The 23,316-nt window shown below is 36.5% G+C and overlaps 1 protein-coding gene across 1 annotated transcript; it reads left to right on the forward strand.

Moving 5' to 3' along the window:
- Positions 1-227: 227 nt before the first annotated feature.
- Positions 228-22,566, forward strand: CCDC39 (coiled-coil domain containing 39). The gene is made up of 20 exons (XM_059822782.1): positions 228-338; positions 934-1,053; positions 2,180-2,326; positions 3,385-3,543; positions 4,510-4,602; positions 4,688-4,816; positions 6,546-6,737; positions 8,435-8,538; positions 8,879-9,011; positions 12,316-12,510; positions 13,223-13,387; positions 14,716-14,853; positions 15,348-15,556; positions 16,813-16,936; positions 18,200-18,359; positions 19,525-19,631; positions 20,968-21,108; positions 21,254-21,433; positions 21,665-21,753; positions 22,375-22,566. The coding sequence occupies exons 1-20, from the start codon at positions 228-230 to the stop codon at positions 22,523-22,525; spliced, it is 2,847 nt and encodes a 948-aa protein (XP_059678765.1). The 3' UTR covers positions 22,526-22,566.
- The last annotated feature ends 750 nt before the right edge of the window (positions 22,567-23,316 follow it).

Below are 23,316 nucleotides of genomic sequence, written 5' to 3' on the forward strand. Positions count from 1 at the left end.
AAGCCGAGGCCGCTCCTGGGGCGAGAAGCCGCGGGGCTGCGGCCGCCGACGGCCGGCGCGGGGCGGGAAGGGCCGGGGCGGGGCGGGGCGGGGCGGGAGGCGGCTCCCGCCTCAGCGACTTCCCGTTTGGTCGGTCGCCGGGGGCTCGCCGTTGCTAAGGGGCCCGGCGACGCCAGGCCAGACCCGGCCCGGCCGCGGTTTCCCTTCGCCTGCTGCCGCCAGCGGCCATGGACAGCGTCGGCAGCCGTTCCACCGCCTCAGTGCTGGCCGAGCTCCGCTGGGACGATGGCTACGCCGTCCCCGTGGCCAACGCGGAGAACAAGGCGCTGGAGGACGAAGTGAGCGTGGGGCCGCAGCCGGGACGGGAGAGGAATCCCCCTCCCGCCAGCAGCCCTGGAGGGCTTCCCCAGAGCGCTGCCCCCGGGGCGCGGAGCCGTCGGACCGGCCCCGCGGCTCTGAGGGGGCCGCCGGCGCCCTGCCCCTCCCCCCCCGCCTCAGGGCGCGGGGCGGCGCGGAGCCTTCCCCGCCGCGGCCGGGCTGCCCTGCCCGCCGGGGCCCGGGTAGAGAGGGAGGAAAACCCCACGAGTTCCGCGGAGCTGCGGAGGTGAGCGGGGAGCCAGGTCCTCGCCTTAAAGCGTAGGAACCGCGTACCTGCAGGGTGTGCGCCGCGGGGCTCCCCGTCCCGTCCGCCGGTGTACCGCATCGCCCCTCAGTCGGCTGCTGCGGGGGTGCCCGCGCAGCGAGAGGCTGTCCGCTCCCGTAGCAAAGCTCGGGGTTCTCTTCTGAAATCTCTCATTTCGCTGCTTCGGAGGAATGTAGTGCATACTTCTTAGGTTTTTTCATTAGTAAGTGCAATGACTGTATTCTTAAGTAGTTGCAGGTAATAAGCACTCAACTAAACCCAGTTACTTGACAATTCTAACTCTTAAATAGCTGCAGAAGATGCAAAAAGAAAAAGTAAACCTGCAAAATGAGTTGGCCGACTTTGAAGAGCGTATAGAAGCAATGACATCTCATTTGAAAAACGTCAGACAAGAGTTCAGCTTCACTCAGGTAAATTGCTACCTCTGGCAGATCCGTTTTATCAGACAGACTTGTAACCTGAGTATCTTTCTGCAGCTGGTATCCCTATATATTTGGTTAGACATTTGTCAAGACTTTATTCCAGGACTTCCACAGGAAACAAAAGTTAAACTGTGTATCTCAGTGATATTATGTCATTAAAAAGACCATCCAAGATCAAATGACTGTACTTAAAAGAAAGCCAAGAAGGATGCATTTTAGAATTCTTCATGAATGGGGACTTTTATAGATGATAAGGAAAATTTGGCCAACAAAGATAAAACATCAGTGTAAGGGAAAAACAAATTTATAATCTTTGTAACGGTCAAGAGTCAATTGTGAAATGCTAGTGAAAAGCTAATTCATTGACATGAAAAATGAAGTGAGATGGTTAAGGCCCAAGTCTTCACTTACACTCTGAGTTAATTGGCCAAAATGGGTGGTTTAGATTTCTAAAGAGGCCCAAGTCAAAGCTGCACACCTTTCAGGTAAAATATCCTAGGTGAAAAACTCTTAAGAAACTTCCCTGCAGCTGAAAGACTTTTAATTTTTTTTTGTGCTAGAGTCAGGTTTTAATCTGCGCAGTAAAGAAAGAGACAGCATTAAAAGAGAAGCTGCTAGTAAGTAATAGATTTGTTATTATACAAGGAAGAAAACCCCTGTTAAATCACTTTTGTCGGATTGATTAGACAATATAGAGCTACTGCTATAGGCCATCCTGGTGGTGTTCTGTCTCTGCACAAAAGCATAAAATGGTTTCTTTGGCTTTGCCTCCTGAACCTGACGTAAAGCCACTGGTGATCAAGAGGCTAAGATTTTGATTTTGAAAGATTAAGATTCTGAATCTTGGGTGAAATATCATTGAATTGAGTTTTTAGGGCCATAAATGGTTGATCTGTGGATATCTGATACAATACAATGGATGCATATATATGTTAGAATACATATATTTGAGATACTAAAATCCAAACAATAAAGTTGCTCTGAAAATTCCTATATTTACATGACAAAATCATACCATCTCTGATTTGGGATTTGGTTGTATGTAAAAAAAAGGGGGTTTTGTTGATATATGCCTCTTCTTTATTGTAAAATGCTGAACTGTATTATTCTCTAGTCTCTTTATAAAGCCAGAGAGAATGAAATTGAAACTGAACACCACTTTAAAGCCCTTGCCGAGAGAGAACGTGGACGTCTCAAAAGTGAGATTAAACGGCTGGAAGACGAGATAGTTTCCTTAAGAGAAAAGAAAAACAGCCAAGAAGTAAGGTTTAAAATTTTTGTAAGAGAACACCCATATTGCAATTAGATTTTATGACTTGTCCTCACTCGCACTTACAGAAATAATAGTGTAAGTCAAGAATAGCTAATTATAGTTAAATCTTATGAACTATAATAAAAGATCTGGAGGTGCTTTTCCCTGTGTAGGCAAGTAGAGTGACACTGAGGATCTCCTTGCATAGACAAGTCAAGACTTGGCAAATATTAACTAGATATTGAAAGACTGCAGTTCTTAATGTTCTTAATGCCAGATACACAGCCACACATCCGTATCACCATCTTGTTAATTCTCGCAGGTATTTTCTTTATGGTTTAAAAATTAAATTTTTGGTGGCAAATCTTATTCTCCACATAAAATAAACTTGGGGCATGATTTTGGGATCAAAAATTTGCTTTACATTAAAAAAAATAAGTAATCTAATGCTATCTAATCACAGTTGGTTTTCTGTTTAATGGAACTCTCTCTCTCTTTCTACGAATAATTTAAATTATGTGTATCTATTTTTTTGTTTGCCCTCTTTCTTCTCGTTCAGTCTGTTTGTAATCTCCAGTCTCTCAGAATGGGTAGCACGATGAAGATATCCTTGCTATTCAGCTCAATCCAGATTCTCTCATATTTGTGTCAGGAAGTCTCTTCACAGTCACGCGGGGCCATTTGTAAATTGATATGCAGGATAAGGATCTAAGAACTGCGCCTTAGCGTGTGAGGGAGCAGCTTTACCCTATGATGCCTCAGATTAGTTTATTATGTGGAATAAATATCTTGCATATAGGTACATCTCACCAGAGGTTGACTTTTCTGTTTAAAATTATTTGCATTTTAAGTTTGTGGTAACTTAGTGTGTTGTTTCTTCAAGACCAGGATGTGTATTAGCATTCCTCAGGTATAATACACAACTAACAAAAAAGAAAAGTAGTAATTCTGTTGACAAGATGTATGTAAACTTGTTACAGTAGCTTGAACTGGTTGTTTCAATTACTATTCAAAGAAAATACTAGACATTTAATATTAACCCTTTAATTTATCTCTAATTTTATTAGAATACTATAAATAAAACCACTAAGAAGTTGGAAAACTTAAAACAACAGATGAACTGTGATGAGGAAATTCTGGAAAGCTGGATAAAGGAATCGAATCGTAAAGATAATGATGCTATCACAATCCAGAAGTATGCACAACAAGATGAAGGGAAACTAGGAGTAAGTAGAAACTAGGAGTAAGTAGAAATGACAGCAATTTTCAGAAACAAAACAGAGAACCATTTTAGCATTTGAAGACTTTGTTATGTTATCAAGTCAGGTAAGACAGAGACAAGATTTTGTACAACAGCACTTTTAAACTGGTTTCCACTTAGCACAACAGTGCAATTCAATATGAGGTTTATTTTAAAGGTCAGAGAGAGCAAGGTGAAAGGCACAATTGGAGATATTAATTTGTTTGTTCATCTGGGTAAAATTTAAAGTTTTTCTGCGAAAGTGCATAAATGGATAATAAAGTCTAGAAAACAGTGCCACTGAATTAAGAGAGGAGTTTCTTCAAAAATGCATGCCAAATATGGTCAAATGGTGTAGATTTTCCCATTAGAACTGAATTTGTTAATATTACTGCGAACAAAGTACAGCTATCTCAGTAAAGCTGCCTAGAATAATGGAAGATGGTATAAATAGACACTCCGGTCACAAGTTCAGACTTTATAAGGGTTAGTTCTCAAGTAAAATATTAATTTAGAGATACGTATCCCTGGTTAATATTCTTTTCAGCCTTTAAATACAGGGAGGAGAAAATTGATTTTTACTCTTTAAATACTTAACCCAAAAACTTTAGCTTACACAAACAGTCTCACTGATACCAGAGCAAGTCACACAGTATAGTAGGAAGAGAAAGTGAAATAGCTGATGCTGAGGACACCACGTACACATTTATATGTGGTGGAGGGTTACTTTGACCTAGCTCCAGTCTGTTCCCAACGGCTGACAAGAGATTATGGCCTCTTGCATGACCAAAAATTTGGGAGGCTAGATTCTCAGGTTTTTTGTTCTCTAAAACACAATAAAATCTGGTGCCTCAGTAATTTTCCCCCCTAATTATAGCACAGCTTTAAGACTTTATAAGACGTTACATATTTGTTTACAAAAACATTATATTTCTGTATCCTTTCATTTTAGGCATTAACCCTTCAGGTAGAAAAGTTGACCATGCAAGCAAATCAGAAACGCAGAGCTCTTGATAATGAGCTTACAGAAACCATAACAGCTCAGGTTTGTGCTTAAGGTTCTTGAAGATATCTTGCTATATATGAAATTTTTAAAATCAGAAATCATGGGGCTGCTTTCTTTTAAACAGATAGAGCTTGACAAGACAGCTGAAGATTTTCGCAGAGTTCATCAGGAAAGGCAAGAAGTCATCAGGCAGTGGGAGAATGCGATACAACAGATGCAGAAAAGAGATCAACAGATTGATCGTTGTGCTTTGGTAAAACTGCTGTAACTGATTCATATCAGTATATCAGTCTACTTTTGTATCTATGATATTGATAGAAATTTTGCCAGTCGCACATAGAATGATTAGGACTTTTAGACGTGCAGTGTTCTCTTTGTGTTTACCCCTGTATTTTATTAATGTGTTTTAAAACTCAGATATACTGAAATATATTCAGAATTTATTTTGAAAGCAGTATCTTTCAGTGTAAGTAATGGTGCTCTGCTTGATACTATGAAAGGCTTAATTTTCAATCTCAAGGTTCTTGGAAAATGCAAAGCATGCCAGTTTCAGTATTTTCTTTTCTGTGATCTAAGAATCTAGGAAGTAACAAGATGGGGTGTTGTTGCTAAGAGCGTAAGGACAGTCAACTGCAAGGAGGGGATTCTGTGCCTGGGATGCAATATAAAAAAGAAAATAGAACATTTATTATTGAAGGAATTAGCATTGCAACTTCTGTGAACAAGTGCATGACTAACATTTATGTTAGAAGTATGATAAATAATCACATTAAGGTTAAAAATTGGTCCTTAAGTACATTCTGCAAATGGGGAGAAGCAAACAGCACTCTTCAAATCCAAAAAAGATCCTGATGGGCATTATGAGTTAGTATTAATTTCTAAAAGATATAGTCTTCATTGGTTTTGTCAGTGTCTTATGCACAGATGGTACAATAGCAAGAGGTACAAATAAAGCGTATTTTATCCTGGCTTTGTCAGGAGAAGGGTAAACTCCTTGGAAGGTTCTGCAGGGCAATAGAACAAATGCACCAGAAAAAGCTTGAAGGATCAGTGTAGAGAAAAAAACTATAAATGTGGATTCCAAAGTAACAATGGCTTTTTTGAAGGGGGGAAAAAGCATAATTGCATGTACAAGAAGGCACTATCTAAATCCATAGCTCTGCTAGTATTTGCATGCTGAAAGAATATCAGCTTTGTTATGTTGCCCATATGGGTATTAGGTATACCCTGAGCAGAAACATGGTTTAAACAGCGAATAACAGAAAATGACAAGCCAGAAGAAATATTACCAAAAAAATATATAATGGTCTAATTTAGCTGAAATATTTTGGATTTCAAAGTATTTCAGGTCAGACGATTCCTGCAAAGAACAAACAACAAACATATAAAAAAAACCCCAACAGCAACAAAAACCCCAGCTCTGGCCAGCCTTCCACATATTAGTGTATAGAATAGTCCTACTGATGCTTTTGTAAACAGATTTTTTTTGTTTTTCTTTTTTTTTTTTTTAACCTTAGAACTACAGTATAATTTTCCCAGTAGCTAATCTTTTACTTAACCTTCAAAATACATAATTTTCCCTGAATAGCTATAAATCTGTCAGCTAGAGTAAACATCACTACTGCTGGCAATTTTCCTCTTGCATTTCTTCTGTTTCAAGTCTATCTGAAGTTTTGTTCACATAGCTTTTTTTTTTGCCCCCTATTCAATCAATCAAAAATTATTTCTATTTCATACAAGTTCATAGTGTTGTGGTTTTTTGAAGTTACTGGAATATTTTAGAAGTTGCCAATCCAAAACAATTTTAGTATTTGGTGTTGTGATGTATTAGTGGAATAAAGTAATTTAAGAATGATGTGATAACTAGGCTGTCTCATGCAACGAGTAGTCTTAATAGCCATCTATCTTCTGGTCGTACCCTTTATTAATCTAACAACATCTTAACTAAAGCATGCTAATCTAAAATGTTTTTATCCTGATAGCTAATAATGGAGATAAAACAGGAGATCAGAAAGAAAGAAATTGTGCTGAAAGAGAAGACTTCCTTTTTGGTAAATGAAACTCTTAACAATATGGAATATGAGAAGAAAATTTCTTCTGCTGAACGGGAAGCTACCAGCCTCCGGAATGAATATCAAACTCAGAACACTTACAGAGTTCAGCTGCAGGATGAGGTAAAGATGACTAAACAGTTCAGAAAAATAGACTGAAACTATAACTTTTAACTCTAACTTCTGACTAGACGGAGGAAATGCAGGAATAGCATTTGCTTTTCTCTGGTTTTATACTAGACTCTTAATAATTCAACAAAATGACTGCTCTTCTTGGTCTGCTCATGATTATTGGGATCTGAACCCTCAACTTAATCCTTTCATTGATAGTGGTGAAGAGATTAGCTTGTATTTTCTGTTGTGTTGGTATAAAATGAATGAATTTTCTCTTAAATGGTATAACACTATTAGATGCTTCCGAAGGAGGCGTGTCTTGCCTTTAGCATATGCAGACTGCAGTATTGTATAATGATGAGAGAAATCTCTTCCAGATTCCAAACAATTCCTATCCTGTGCTCTCGGGAGTGAGTGTTGACAGCCCTTGTAGTCACGTTAAAATTCTTGAAAAAATACCAAACACTTTCATGTGGCTTTCTAATCAAGAGGCAGTAGGATAGGGCTGTGAACAAGCCATGCTTGATGCTGTCCATACTTTGTTACTTATATTTAATCTGCACTAGGCAGGAGCTGCACTGCTTAATTACTTAAATGCCTGTAGAAGTATTTCTAAGAGGAAATACAAGTCTCATGGCCCTGTTGAGAAGGGATACACTTGTACTACCTGAGTAAGTTTTCTCTTAACAAGAAAATGGTAACATTGGGCTACTCAGAAAGCTTGGCGATTTTTAAAAAAAAAACCCAAATACTGCAAATGCTGTTGCCTTAAATTTGGATAGCTTTTCTGTAGCAGGTGGTTCATAAACTGATATCCTAATTAAACTGTAAGAAGCTCAAACAAGGTGTAGACTATTAGATTGCCCTACAATTCATGCAAACTTGAGGGTTCACAGAATTGGTAAGTTTTCATCCCTAAGCTGTAAGATTCTTGCTTGAAGTTTTTCACAATTAATACTACATAATGTGATAATAAGAACAGTCTGCATTATTAAGGTGTTAGAACATTTGTGGCCTGCAAGTGAGAAACAAGGAAAGAAACAGACTTACAGTTCAACTGACAACCTGTGACCTCCCAGTTTCTCATTCTGGTACAGAGAGACCAGCTATATACCCTTCTTCATCTATGAAAATGAAGACAATTACTCTTACACTGTTAAATGATACTGTGAAGACTAATGAGCTACTGATTGTAAAAGTATTCCTATCCTGCTTAATAAGTGTATGCTGTCACATATTTTTTACCAAATTAAATGTCTGTGTATTTTTGACACAGTGTTCCTTTATCTTAATCAAAATAATTTTATGTACCCAACAAAGTTTAAATTAGAAATACTTATTAGATATATAAAGGTATCCATGTTCACAAAGAACCTCATCAAAGTCAGCTGTGCTTTATCAAACCATGGTTCCACTTATACAGATGCTGTTGGACAAGAATTGCAGCCCACAGCACCTTCATAATTCATTCTGTATTCTTAATTATTAAGTATTTTGTCCCAGTATTCAGATTATGTAAATTAGTCTATTGAGTTTACTAGCCATGCCAATTTACAGCACCTCAGAATTTGCAGCACTTCTCAGTTGGAGAACACTGTTAAAAGAAACGGAATACTTTCCAATAAATAAATCCCTTACAATTTTAAATATCCTAACATGTACCAAAGTAAATAACAGCTTGATTGCCCCATTTTGTAATTCATTAGCTGGATGCTTTGAAATCCACTGTGGACAGAACTGCTTCTGATCTAGAGTCTTTGAGAACACAAGTAACCAATCTGAAGAAAGAAATCCAGAAAAAACAAGCCAGGTAAGAAACAGACCTTTAAAAATATCACTTTGTAAGGATTAGTAATATAATCAAATCCTTGAGCTAGCAAAGAACCTTAAACAATGTTGATGATTTAAGCCTCCAGCTTTCTGGTTACTTCATGCCCTGCATAGTTTCTGGCACTGGGCAATTTAGGAAATACTCCTGGTAATCTTTGTTTTTAAAGGGTGTGAAAAAATCAGTTAGGGCCTTGGTTATCATAGGTTAAAGTTTAGCATGCTTTGTTAGAGAACTGCTCAGTAAGGTATGCTACTTGTTTTTTTTCAGTGTTGTATATGCAACATACATTTAACTTGTTAAATCATGTAATTTTGTTTAGATTAAGCTTTCTTAAAGAAAAAAATGCAAGTCTTTCCAATAAGCTGAAGCTTGTGACTGAGGAGACACTCAGCTCAGAAGACAAAGCTTTGAGGATGGAAGAAATACTAAAGGAAGAAGAAAAAAATGTCAAGGTAAAATGTTTTTCATGGTTTCCACAAATGCAGATTTATTCGAATTTGTAAGCTCTATCTAGAACAAACATTTATGGATTAAAATGGAATGTAAGTATTAATATGACACGTAGCTATTTCATCACAATGAAGTAACGTGCATGTAGATACGTCAGTATCTGTGTTGGGAAACCCCTGGAGGAAAACAAGTGGTCCTAGTAATTCAGAAGATGATGTCTCTACATATTAACATAGGATACTGGAATTGTCACTGTACAGATCAAATATAAAACCAGTATTCTGACGGCATCAGTGTACTGAACGGGGCATTTACATTACATCAGCTAAAAGCTACTTACAACTTCTTGGCTAAATTGAAATAAAAGTTATTTACTGGAACGTGGCAAATTTTGTTATAAAGAAATAGTAATGTTTTGCTTCTGCTTTGTAACAATACAGAGAAATTTCAAAATCTTGTATTTTGCTTAGCTGTTTTGGGAGTTCATGTCTCTAAACATTCTGCTTTATGGGCTGCTGAGGAGCAAGGGTCCTTGAACTTCTATGAGTTTCCCATCAATAAGGTTGCTAAAGAGTGAGAATCTTGTCAGGTTGACTTTTCAGTAACATTACCGCTGAAAACCTCTTGGCTTTAGTAAAACAACACTGAAACTTATAAACCTGCAAAGAGCTATGATTTTGGCAAACTGGGATTAAAAAAGGTTTTGAAATCTCTTAATCAGGTTTGGCTGGCCTAGTCTCCTCTTCTTCATTTTAATTCTACTACATGATACTCTGAGACATCTAACTTGTTGTGGACTATTAAATTAATTACTGGATCACTTCAGATTTCATTTTCATAATGAATAAAGATTTTGATCTGGGAAGTACAAGCTGTAATATAGCGGCTATTTTTTTAGCATGTCTAATAATACCTTTTTGTAATTTAAAACCCACTTCTTATGTTGCAAATTAAGTATAGGAATAAAAATATCCTAATTTGTTATCATCTGATGAACTGCAAAGGGCTTCTGAATAAATGCAATGTTGTAATGCAATTATCTGAACTTTCCCGCAGTTCAGAGAATGTTTCTACTGTTTTGTCGCTTTGCTACTAATTCTCTTAAAGTGTTTTACTACTTAACTTCTGATTATTGAACTTGATACAAATATTTTTTTACATTTTGCTAGACAACTGACTATTGGATATGCTGAAGCTTTCTTTACTGTAAAATGACCAAGTTAAATTAATGTGACAGCAGGTATTCCCACACAAGCGACAACAAAGCTGTATCTGTGCATACCACTGTATATTCTTTTTTTACTGTTTTGTGTTTCCTGTAGCATGTATGTGAAATAATCCCTTGCAGTAAATTGAGTATTATTTTTCTAACTTTTTAACTCCATAGGCATTAACTGTACATTTTAAATATACATACAGAAACTAGAGAGGCAATGTCTTTCCTTTATAGAGAGTTTCTTAAATTACAGGCCTGCCTTACTGTTCTGGTTTTTCAGACAATTTGAAAACAAGTTGTAATGATATAACATTTCATTAAAATGAAAACCTTATTTGCTTCCCCTGAAGACTGTTACCAGGGTGGCTAAACCATTAGCAGGGTTTCTTTACTTTTGTCTGTGGCGGATAACCTAAGGTGACATTGAGCTTGGCAGCTGCACGGCTTCAGGGTAATATTTTAACTAGAGTGAACTGTTCTTGAACAATGTCTGTAATGTATTAGTCAGAAGCATGCTTTCCATCACCATTAGACACACATGGCTATTTGCTGCATCTATTAATTTACTGTGAAGAGATATTTACAGGAACAATGTGGATGAAATGTCGCCATTTTTCGCTTTAGTTCTGTGATACTTCTCCCTCTTCGATCTGTGGCAAAACACTATTGCGCAGTGAAGCTTATTGAGTATCTATCTCTATTAACAACCTCACTTAAAGGGAGACAAACAATTTCTATTAAATAAATAGATAGATATGCAAGAAAGACTACAAAATGAAGGTCAAATCATGATCCAGTTTTAGTAGACTAATTCATCATTGTCATTAGCTTCAGAAATACAGCTCAGAATTGGGCACATGCATAAAAACAGTTTACTTCTGAAATTACATTCCCTTGTTTAGGCATGATCCAAAGCCCACTGACATCAGTGTAGAATGCTACAGGCTGTAATGATTTCGTATTAAACTTACACCTGCTTTTTACTTCCTGAGTTTTTGATTTGGAATTGCACTTACAGCAAGTTCAACTACAAAAACATTCTGTTTGGTAGAGTGATATTATGAACTCTTAAGAGAAGGAGTTATCCTTCACCGTTATTAAAGCCAGCAAGATGGTTCACAAGCAAATTTCACAATGTATACGTATAAATTCAAGATTAAGCACATTTTTAATCAATATAGAAAAGTTAATTCTAAGGTGTTTTGCTGTATTAATTTAAATGTGTTTCTTCAAAGTCTGTACCAGACTTGTGCTAAATGTAATGAGTCTTTCGGAACAGGATTGTCAAAAGCAGCAGAATGTGATGCCACATCACTCATTTCAGTGACGTACCTTACAGGAAACCAGTGTGCTGAACAGCCTGAGCTTTGGAAGGTCTTTGGTTATTTGGGTGGGGAGGGGTGGAAGGAGGGAGGGAAAGAATAAAGTTGTCTTATTTGTTAGGGTTATAAAAAGAAAATAATCTCAATTTTGTTTGTTTTCAATACATTTCAGGTTACCTGAAATATTCAGCATTGTCTTACTATAACAGACACTGCTAAAACCTCATTTCCTGCACTGATTCAGGTGTTAATGGCAACTTACTTCCGACAATAAGGAAGTGGTTTTAAAATGTGTTATTAATTTTTCAAACAAAATTATTCCAACTTATATAAGCACACATATGTACATACATGTGCACACACACACAGTTACAAGTTTTAATAAACCATTGAAAAGCTTTGTGTTTTATTTTTTGAAATACTCACATATACTAGAAGCAATAAGGAGGGTTTTTTTGAAAGGATGACAGGAATTTAGTTTTATGAAAGGCTGAAAAGAGTAGCATTCCTATAATGGGGAAAAAAAAAAGTCATGTAAAAGTAGAGTAGAATCCAAATTAAAAAAAATAAATTACTTTTTCTCTAAGTCAAAGACTTTTCTTGCCAACCATTTTGAAGACCTCTGAAATTCAATGTTCATATTAATGGGTATAGTATTGAAATTTCTTCATCTCCCTATATATGATTAATAAAGGCAAATAATTCCTTAGAAATTACTTCTTATGTGATTAATCACTTCTTACTACTTAACGATTACTTTGTCACCAGGAAAAAGAAACAGAAATGAACCAGTTAAAAGAACTACTTTTCAAGAAGACTCAAGAGTTAAAGGTGCAGAAGGATAAGGAGAAGTGTGTTCTAGCCGAAATTGAGGGAAGTCGAACATCACTTAAAAATCTTCAGAGTCGACTGCACAGACTTGATGCAGATGCATTAAAACAACAAGAATTAATATATAACCAGGTAAAATATTAACATTCTTTCATACTGTGATTGTTTCTTTGGTCTGCTGAGAGTAAATCTCTTGAGTTCTGTAATCTTTGTCAACATCTTACCATTTTGGAAATGCCATGCAGTATAATTTGAAGTCTGCATTTATTTCTGTCTTAAGATGTATGGATAAAATTGAAATAACTGAAACTTGCTGTAGTATCACCTGTGTTACGTGCTTGCGTATTTCATTATTTTTTGGATCTGCTGCTTTTCCCATTAACTTCTCAAATCAGTTCTTTTCTTTGATCCCTCTGAACCACAGACACCTCAGGGTAAATTTTTAAAGCAATACAAGAGGTACATGCCAAAATCCTGTTATTTACTAATTGGATTTTGTGCATATTTCCTATGCACCACTTTGAAAATTTGCTTTTATATCAGCATCCACTGGTAACAGCAAGATGGCAACTCCACTGTAAGCCTCCCTACAGCAGACTGTGCTGAGTATGCTTTGTTAGTCTTCTAGAATATTACTCCCGAACCATCACTGCACATCAGTCATCTAAGAATATTTTGCTAAGGAGGTCTCTAAGCCATATATTATTATAAAACAATAGCTTAATTAGTTGACTGTCCTAAAGCAAACATTTAGATCCAAGTTTATATCCAGTCTTTTAGCTTTATAGGAAGGCTATAATTGCTTATCTCAGACTATTAATTCTGTTAAAAATTATTTTAACAGGATTTTTATATTCAGCAAGTACAGAGACGGCTGTCACGGTTAGAAGGAGAGGTTAATGCAGATGAAAAACAAGTTTTGGAAGCCAAAGTTGCTGAACTTCAGAAAACCTTAGAAGAAAAGAAAAATGCCTACGATGTTTTACATGCACAGCACAAGAAACTTCAGGTAACTTCCTTAGAACATCAGATTGACTGTGTAACATCTAGAAATGTCAGTGAATTAAAGTAGGTTGGGTCTTATTAATAACTTGGTATTAGATTAAAAGATACCTGAACTTTGTGTAACTCATGTGGAAAAACTTTGTACGTTCCCTAAACCTTCTAGAAAAATAGGTCATTACTGCACAACTGAGGCATCTTAGCAGGAAGACAAGCACTGAAATACTGGAAAGGCAAGCTTAGCTTTCATTTCAAGGTGTGACTGACTGCTTGCAAATGTCTGAATTTATCCTTAGGACCATGTAGAAATAGGAGAATGCTATTCTGTGATGCTACTACTTGCTTGTATGTTTATCATAAAATTATAAGCACAGTTGCATTTAAAATGGTACAATGTAACATTACTGAATTGAAGGGATGGTATTTGAGTTAGTTAACCCCATCCTGATGTGTAATTCAGAAATACTATTTTTCTGTCTTTATTCCCGTGTAAGAATTTTGCATATACATGCTTATTCTCTGGTTTTCCACTCTCCAGTGACCATCACTAATTCTCTAAAAAATGCACTTACCTTTCTTGTAGAAATGAACCAGTCAGTTATTCTGTATCCAATTTATAAATTCTTTTTATAAGAGATTTATTTGTTTATTAATTGGCTACATTTTAGCATGTTTTGAAACATCATTTCAAAGAGAAACCATACAAAGATGGAAGTCAGGTTTTTAATTAAACATCACAACTGGTTCCGCAAAGTAAGAGTTAAGAAAAAATTTGATCAATTTAGTGAGGGGAAGAAAATCCTTATAGGAGAGCCCTTTAACTAGAGTTCCATGCAATATCAAGGTTTAATGTTGGGCAACTGGTGCCCACTTCAGTTTTGAGGAGATGCAAAATTTGAGCAGTGAGTACAATCAAACACTGAAACACACCTCCAGGAATTTATTCATACTCTGGAGTATTATCAAAGACAGATGGTTTTATGAAGATGAACTACGAATATCATGGTTAGACATGCCAGGAGATTTTTTTTTTTTAATCTAGACAAAAATACATGATTATATTAGAATTGCGTTATTGGCTGTAAGATCTATATTGTATAAATAACAATTACTACACTCCAAATAAAACAAGCAGTTACATTAACATTGCAACAGCACTCGGCATGAGGACTAGCAATGCTCTAGGCACTGTTTGCAGAGCAGCATATGGACATAAGATGATGATGGTTCCTGGTTCCTGGACTTAAAAATCTCTCATTTAAAATTAACTGGTAGCTTTTGGTGCAAACTACATGTAGTTTATTTATTAATTAAACATAACTTATTTGGAAACAGAGTGATGTCCATTTCATCAAGAGAGCAATAGATAAGATGGGAGAAGAAACAAGTGGTATGACGATCAAGATAAATGAACTAAATATTTTCAATGAGAGATCAGATCAGGAGTTAAAAAAAGCTAAAGCCATTAAGAAGGTACAGTATTATTTTGCACTTTGCTAATAATACAGGACACATTTAGTTGTTTGTTTGGTTTTCTAAAACACATACACTCATTACTTGATCTGAAGGCTCTTGTCTGCCTCCCACAGTGCTACATCATTATATCTATAAGAACTCCCTTTGTAGTTTCTTGACTTACATCTTCCTTCCCAAACTTTGAAGTCACTTTCATCACTATGATCTTACTAGGCAAAGTGTTGCTTCTCCTGTGTATGCTGCATAAAGTTGCTTTGGGTTATCAATTTAATCACACATTACTTACACTGCAATATCCACCTCGTCAGTGGTTTTTTTTTCTTCTGAGAAACGATTGCGTTTAACATAGAAAATGTATTTACTGTTCAACGATGTCTTTACCAGATAAAATAATGGATGCTTTATAAAAAAATATTAACTTATTAACTGTTATAAATATCTTAATTAAAAACGATGCTTTCTTATTTTGAGACCTATTTGGTATTTATTAGGAGATGATGGTCGAAGATAATCTCTTAAAATTAGAACTGAACCGTCTTCGAGATAGTCTATGTAATAAGACAGAGAAAGTTCTAACACTGGAAAAACAAAAATTGGAGTTAAAGCAAGCCATAGCAGAAAGAACTGAGGAAATTAAGATTCATAAGGCAATGCTGGATTCTCAGATAAGACTTGTGGATCAGGAACGGCAACGCATAAGGTAACTATTCTTATATAAATTCAACTTGTAACTTTTATTGAGTATATTTTACATGGGGATTTACTGAAAAAGAGAAGCATTTTGCCCAATTTCACCAATTAGAGAAACTGAGGATGAAATAAATCTTGCTCAAAGTTATATACTGAGACAGTTGAGGCTAGCAAGAGATCCCTTCTCAGAAATCCGGCCCACAGCTTTAACAACTTGGTGAACAAGAGGTTACTGTTTATTCTGTTAGTGACGATACTCTACAGTACTGAGAGGAAACCTCAGTTGCAGACATCTTTTTAAAGTAAATGTCATGTGTATTTTTCAAAATAATCAGGAAATGTGAAATCAGTGTGTCTGGAGGTATGACAAAATATTTAAAACAGAAAAGTTGCTTTTAAAGAGGATTTACTCCCAGCTGCTTGATAAAACTGTGATTTCTTTGACTCCTACAGTAAGTTGGTTTGGTTTTTTTGCCTTTTTAACAAACGAGCTCTCCATTATGTGTCTTATATAACAAAATTAAATCTTCTGAATTAGGTATGTACCCTCTTATAAAGCAACCATACATGAAATAACTTTTTCGTTCTGTCATAATCAGTGCAAAATATCTGGGACAGTTTTAGCTCTGAAATCCCAGTATCTATATCCAGCCAAAAATCAAAGCTTCAGCAGCCGAACTGCTGAAATCTGGCAGGCTTTTTATTCGCTCCTCTGCTAACCACACCCCACACAATAGGAAATTAGAGTGATTTAGTGTGACTAAAGCTTAACTGCTCACTGAGAATGCAGACTGTGTGGCTTTTTTCCTTTGATAATTACACAGCTAATTGATGCTTCCATGTAATTTGATTTGGGGTTGTTGCCTACTGTTGCTTACGCTCATATAGTAGTGGCAATATTAAGATAGTATCAGCAGGGGGCAACTTGTGCAGCTGGAGGATTTAAATGCCAAACCTTTAAAAAATTTTGGGGAGGACTGTGGCACAGCCTCCCAGGATGCAATGATCTGGAATATGAAAATAAATTTGACTCAGTTTAGAACTGTAAGAGAACAGTAGGTGACGAGAAAAACGGATGACTGTGGCTGAGAGAACATAGAAAGTGACAGAAAACAGTGGCAGAACAACTGCTGCCCTGCTTGCCTCCACATGGGCAGGCTGCTGCAATAACACCAGTAACTTAAACTGCTATAGCAAGAACTGCCCACAAAACACTACCAGACAAACACTTTCTCAATGCATCTATTTTTTCCCCAAATAAATCAGTGCTGAATTTCAAGATCGCCTAAATAAAATTGATAAACTGAGATGCAGATATGAAATTCTTACCGTTGTCATGATGCCACCCGAAGGAGAAGAGGAGAAAACTCATATCTACTATGTAATTAAGGTATTTTATTAACATAATTCATTATAATTCAAGTATTTAAGCTATAGCTTTCCCTGGGCTCTATTCAAGTAACTAAGACAACCTCCTTGCCTACTGCTTATTTTCAGTCTTAATTGTTTTACATTAGCTGACACTGTTAGTTATTTAAATGATACAGCAATTTCACATGAATCTCTTTGGTCAGTCCTAATGTCAGTGGAGCCTTAATTTTGAACAGTTTGAAAATTTTCACTTCAGTGCTCATTAATTTATGAAGACACAAGAAGTCACATGGTAATCTGCTATAAACAGAAAACTGTTTATCACAGTCTCACATGTTCTTAAATTCTTCTATGCTTCAGAGCTCTTTTTAGGTATTTATTTTACCATATGGCGTTTAAACCTTGAAGAACATCAGCTTTCCTCTTTTACTTATCAATCACCTATGCATACTTCAGCTTTTCATTGCGGGGAAAAAGTAATCAATCTTCATCCATAATGCAACACCCTGATTCTGGAACAAGAATCTATTGGTTTTGATCTCCACAAATTCTCCGATTTCCTCTTAAAGCAAAATGCTTCTAGCTGTGATCTTGGCTCTGTAGTCCATCTTTTTCTCATTCTTAAGTGTTAAATTTCTTAATGATGGTATTTCTGCTACTGTGAGATCTAGCACAGCAAAAGACCCTCAGTAAAACCCTTGTGGTCACTATGGGTGTACACCCTCCACAATTATGGAGATTTTTCACCATATCAGATTTTCTGAGGGGCTATAGAAAATACTTTCCTTTACCAGCTGGCTGCGTTTTTTAAATCTCGCTGATCAGATGAATGAAGACTTGCAACTGAGTAATTCCCAGACAAACTGGATGACTTTTAACACTGTCTCAGTTGTTTTATATGATATAAAATCTCCTTTACCCACAAAATCCAAGTAAGAGTTGAAACAGATGTGAAGCATGTGCTGCAGTTCATATCAGCAGTGCAAAGCAAGAAACTGCTTTATACACAGTGTGGATACTGTTAATCAGGACTTTGTGAGTTTAGATGGAGAGGCAGATACCTATAATGAAATGCACTTGGATTAAATACTTCAAAGAACTTCCAATACTGTAAATAACTACTCCTTTCAGTAACCTAGTAACTCAAATCTCAGTTCAAGCCTGACAACACAGATAAGCCCCATATCTACCTAGGATTTTAACCCGTAAATATTGCAGGTATTTTTTTCTGTATAATTGTCCTAATATTTTCAGTCACCTAAAAGACAAGTTCCATTTTCAGGCTGCACAGGAAAAGGAAGCACTTCAACGTGAAGGTGATGATTTAGATGCAAAGATCTGCAAAGCTGAAAAAGAAATTGTAGCTCTGGAAAACACTTTGTGTGTACTCAGTAACTGCAACAGCAATTACCGAAACTCTCTCAAGGAAGTCACTGAGACAAGTATGTAAAATAAAAATTGCTATTTGCTGTGAGTTACGGACGATAGTATAACGCAGGTATATAGTGGGTAAATGCCACGGCACAAAAGAATGAATCACAGAGAGACTAAACTGATAGCAAAAGGGAGTGTAATTCATGTGCTACTGTGAATAGTTCAGCAGAATAAGCACAGAAAGTGCAGTAAGGTATAATTAATTTTTACGTTCTTACATCTGATTTATGTGAAAATCTCTAAGCCTATATAAATTTTGTGAATAGTCGTAAGCAGGAGCATTCAGAAGAGGCAAAGCATAAAGACAATTACTGGGGCAAAAAGTCATTACTGGGAAAAAGGAGCACTTGCTGAAGTACACAGGTCTAGTGGATAAAACCTTGCACAGTACAAAACCCACTACATTCTCTGTAGTGCTGCATCACACACAGGTACTAATTCAAATTACAGAAACAGAACAAGCTGTACCGCTGCTGGCCTTCTCGTGATAGACTGAGCCAGCTGGGGCACAAAACCGTACCCAGAGCAACTAACTACACAGGCAGCTTAGGTTACATGTACTCTAGTGATGAAGATGGATCCCTTAGCTACACCATCATTATCTCTGATTTTCACATGGAAGGGGGGGGGAAAAAGTAGTACCCTGTCATATCAGAAAATGATGAGGAAGTGTAAAACTGTACTATTTTAGTGTAGTGTCAGCAGATTTTAAAATATGGAACACAAGGTTTTAGATATCAGAAATTCCTCAGAATTCTGAGAAATATCTTCATCTGTTGTTTCTGTTGCCACTTAAACTTCATAAGCTTGCTCTCCTTGAGGGGAACTTGCTTTGTTTAGCATATAAAAAGCATCACCATGAAAAATGACAAACTTAATTCTAGAAAAATATTTTATTATTTCTTTTGTGCCCTCTGCTGGCTCTGGAAACAGCAGCTCTTAAATCATTCTCTCTCATAAAGCCAGTTACTTTTTCACAGTGATTTGGAATTAGTAATAGAGTATTTAAAAAAATCCCTAAACCTTGAGGTCTCTGTAATACTCCCAACACTAATATAGTAATACTCTGTGATGCAGTTAGTTACCTTAATTTTCACTTTAAAATAAGTAGCACTCTAAGCTGTATACACTGCTTGTCCAGCATTAATGCTGCCTCATTGTTTGGGATCACAGGTGAGGAATATGAGGAAAAATTGAAACTAGAGGAGGAGAAAAGGGCTGCTGATGAAAAATACAGATACAAACGAAGACAGATCAAGGAACTTCAGGAAAATCTCCAGGTAAAACACAAGCAAAAGTTCTCGTCAAACAGACAACGCTGCAGCACATAGCTAAATCCATGCAAGTCATCCTATGGAAAGAATAGGAAATTCTGGGACAAATTTTTGCCCATTCTTTTATATCCTATGTTTTGTATGAATGGATATGATTTTTTAGAAGGCTCTACCTCACCTTTCAAAAATTGAGTGCTTATTTGAATTTTCTTGAATCACAATGAATCTTCAGGCTTTTTAGTCACATAGAGCTAGAAGTTTCAAAATCCCAGATGCACATTGACAGATACTCTGTTCTGGCATCCAAGAAAGCAGTTGTATTTTTGTGTGGCATACACCACTATATTGTATCATTCTGTCCAGTACTGCAGAGATTAAAATCCTCGCATCTTCTGTCCTCTGGCATCTAGGTCCCAGGATTTTTCTAGGAGAACATACTCTGTTTTATTAGCATTCAGGGTGCTTCCGTTTAAACAGTATTAATTTAGATCAAGAAAGCTAGCTGACTCTTAACTTCACAGGCTGACAACTAAATGCAGGTAAAGGATAGCTTGTGTTCAGGCTCCACATCAAGGACTGCTCTTGGTTTCCCTTGTTATCAAAAAGTCTACTTGGCCCTTAAGAACGCACACTTAACTCTGATGTGTGACATTTTAGTTACAATTTTCTTAGGCAGAAGAAATCAAAGGCACCCTGTTATATCCAGCATGATTATTCTAAGCCCCAAGTCACTGGCTACAGGTCAACAAACATTCCTATTGCTTATTCTACCTCCATAGGACACATACCTTAAGAAATAATATCTCTGAAATTGAAGAGGTACACATATCTTCATCAGGGAGTAAGTCGTAGGATATAATGAAGTGTTAAGGCATACCCTTTCCTACCTTTTTATTTATTTTTTAAAAAAAAACAGAGCCACCCTTATGAAAATGATTTCATTCATTCCAGTCAAAGGTATCAATCTCTTCCCGCAGGAAACAATGTCATTTTTCTTAGGATAGCTTGCACTGGTAAGTTGGTACTGTGCCAAGTACTTCATTTGTAGACATGGCTCAGAGGCACATCTGAAAATACATACTTGTAACTTCATTAATAGTACCTTTTAAAGTAATTTTTTAAAGATATGTAAACTACCTGGTGGTCTCTTTGTCTAGGTATTTATCCACTAAACAGTCTGACAGGCAGAAAGTTTTGAGTTATCATTAGTACTAATTGCTTGAGGTACATTCAGAAACAAGCAGTAGCAATTACAGACCCCCTCCCACAAAGTAATACAAAAAGTGAAAGCATAATCAGAACTGCTTTATAAGCTAAAACTGCTGTTCAAATGAATTTGCAGAGCATGGAAAAAAATTTTGATGCAGTACTGAAGCAGGAGGCCCTCTTCCAAGAGCAAAAGAAGGAAAAACAAGCTCTTATTTTGCAGCTGAACAAAGACATAGAAGAACAGAAGCCAAAACTAGAAAGGGTTATAAAACAGGTCTGTATATTCATTAATAACAACTGCTAACTTTATAGTGATAGACAGTAGTATGGTTAAAACCACAGAATTTAAACTTAGCAGCTTTCTGAAAAAGTGTTGCATTTTCATAATAGCAATGCTTTAAAAATATTTGTGTTAAAAGTGTTCCAGACTATCCAGAGAAATTCAGTCTCTGAAGAAAACTAAAACAGAAACACAGGAAGAAAGAGACATTGATCTGCATGAATTGAAAAGCTTCAACAGAAACATTGACACATTGTTAGCAGATGTTCTAGAAGCAAATCCCGATTTAACTACACCCTTTCAAATGTACTTTCACCAGGTGAGCTTTCCAGTTAACTGCCACTAAAATCTCGACTGATGGCTCTAGTCTACTAGTAAGTGTCTTTCAAGAGCAACTCCTAAATTCAACAATAAACTATACTTACAGTAAAGCAGGAAAAAACATTAATCTGCTTTCAACATCTCTTCAAATACAAAGGATTATAAACTCTGATATACGCAGTCCTATTATACAACTATTAGGTCAACTTTTTCTTTTTAAATTTTCTAGTACAATTTAGAGCTTCCTGCAATTGCTTCTGCTGGTGGTAGTCAAAGTTCTCGATCACCATCCACACAAAGCTCACTAGCTTCTACCAGGTAAGTGCTAGCAATGTTTTTTGGCTTTATCGGTTTTTAAGTTAAAGCAAAATTAGTCCTTAAATGACAGGACTCCTCACTCCTGAAGGTCTTTCTGAACACTCTTATAAAAACTTTCTCCTTATACTCTCCCACCTTTACTAGATTTTTCTAGCACACAATTAGGTTTACTTCCACATCCACCACAGCTTAAAACTGTAACTACAGAATAATTACACTTACTTTTGCTAACTGTGCTCTAATTAAAAAGTGGTCTTATATTATAAAAGCACAAGTTTAAGCTCCAGCCACATTTTGCACTTGGTAGCGTGAGCCTCCCCTTCCTAATTAAATAGGGAAGACAGGCATGTATGCTTTTACTGATACCTTTTTTCCTGGTTCAACATATACTCAACTAATAGTGCATGTAACATGTTGAATCAGTTACAGTCTGATATCATTCCCACAGGTTGGTTACTTAAGCTATTAGTGGTAATGTCTACAAAGATCTTTGTAGGGGATCTTTACCTACAATAAACACTGTTGCTGGGTGGCTTTATTGTAAGCCACCATTAGCAGCTTTACTTTACATACAGGGATTTCTTTATACTGATGATACTGTACTATACTCTTGTCTTTCAGATCCTCCAGAAGCACAAGTTCAGGCTCTAGCCAGACTTCACTCAAAGTGATAGATCTGAGCTTGTCTATCAACACTCCTGCAGAATCAGCTGCTGTTGGTTCACAGCCATCCAGCAGAGCTAGCGCCTCTGATATTTGTAAACGCAAATAAAAGTCTTAAGTAGTCTTTTGAAGGCCATAGTAAAGGCTTCACACTAGTTAAGGCTTCTTAATTGATTGATCCGTACCTTATTTATCAGGGTCTATTGGCAATCTTAGCATTAATTTCTGTCGGAAATGTATGTTTCAACTTTCTTCTACAGTATGCAATAAATTATCTGTGAGAAATATTAAGTTTATGTTTTATAATATAAATTAACCTTTAAATTACTTTCTCATTTTGCTGTTGAGAACTAAAGATCTTTACCTCCCTACAGAAGCCATTAATTCATTTTTCCTATGATGAAAAGGAAAGTTATGTTAAAGCCATTAATTTTAGTAAACTGGTCTCTTCACTGCTGTCAAAATAGCTTTAGATTACATTGCAAGAACCCAGGAAAGAAAATGTATGCTTCATTTCAAGATCAACCTTGACTATTAATCAAATAGTCATCTCAGACAGTATCTTAATGTATGATTAAAGTCAGTAAAACTATACTTTTTCTAGTCAAAATTACACAGTACCTTTTTCGCAACTGACCTTTATCTAAAGAATTACTTGGAAAACTTGCAGCTGAAGCACACTTGGTATTGTATATAGTCTGCCAGATGTTAGCTCCTGAGTGTGTTCTGCCAACCATCTTTGGAGAACTCACTGCCAATAGAGCGTAACTTTTTCCACAGCAATGCAACCACTGCCTTCAAGCAACTTGTAAAACAAATACCTAACAACAAAAAAACCCAAACAAAAACCAAAGGCCCACACTTGAACTTACCTAGACAATAAACACTGTTTTAAAACTC

The sequence above is a fragment of the Gavia stellata genome, chromosome 11 (genome assembly GCF_030936135.1).
Source record: "Gavia stellata isolate bGavSte3 chromosome 11, bGavSte3.hap2, whole genome shotgun sequence".
NCBI lineage: Eukaryota > Metazoa > Chordata > Aves > Gaviiformes > Gaviidae > Gavia > Gavia stellata.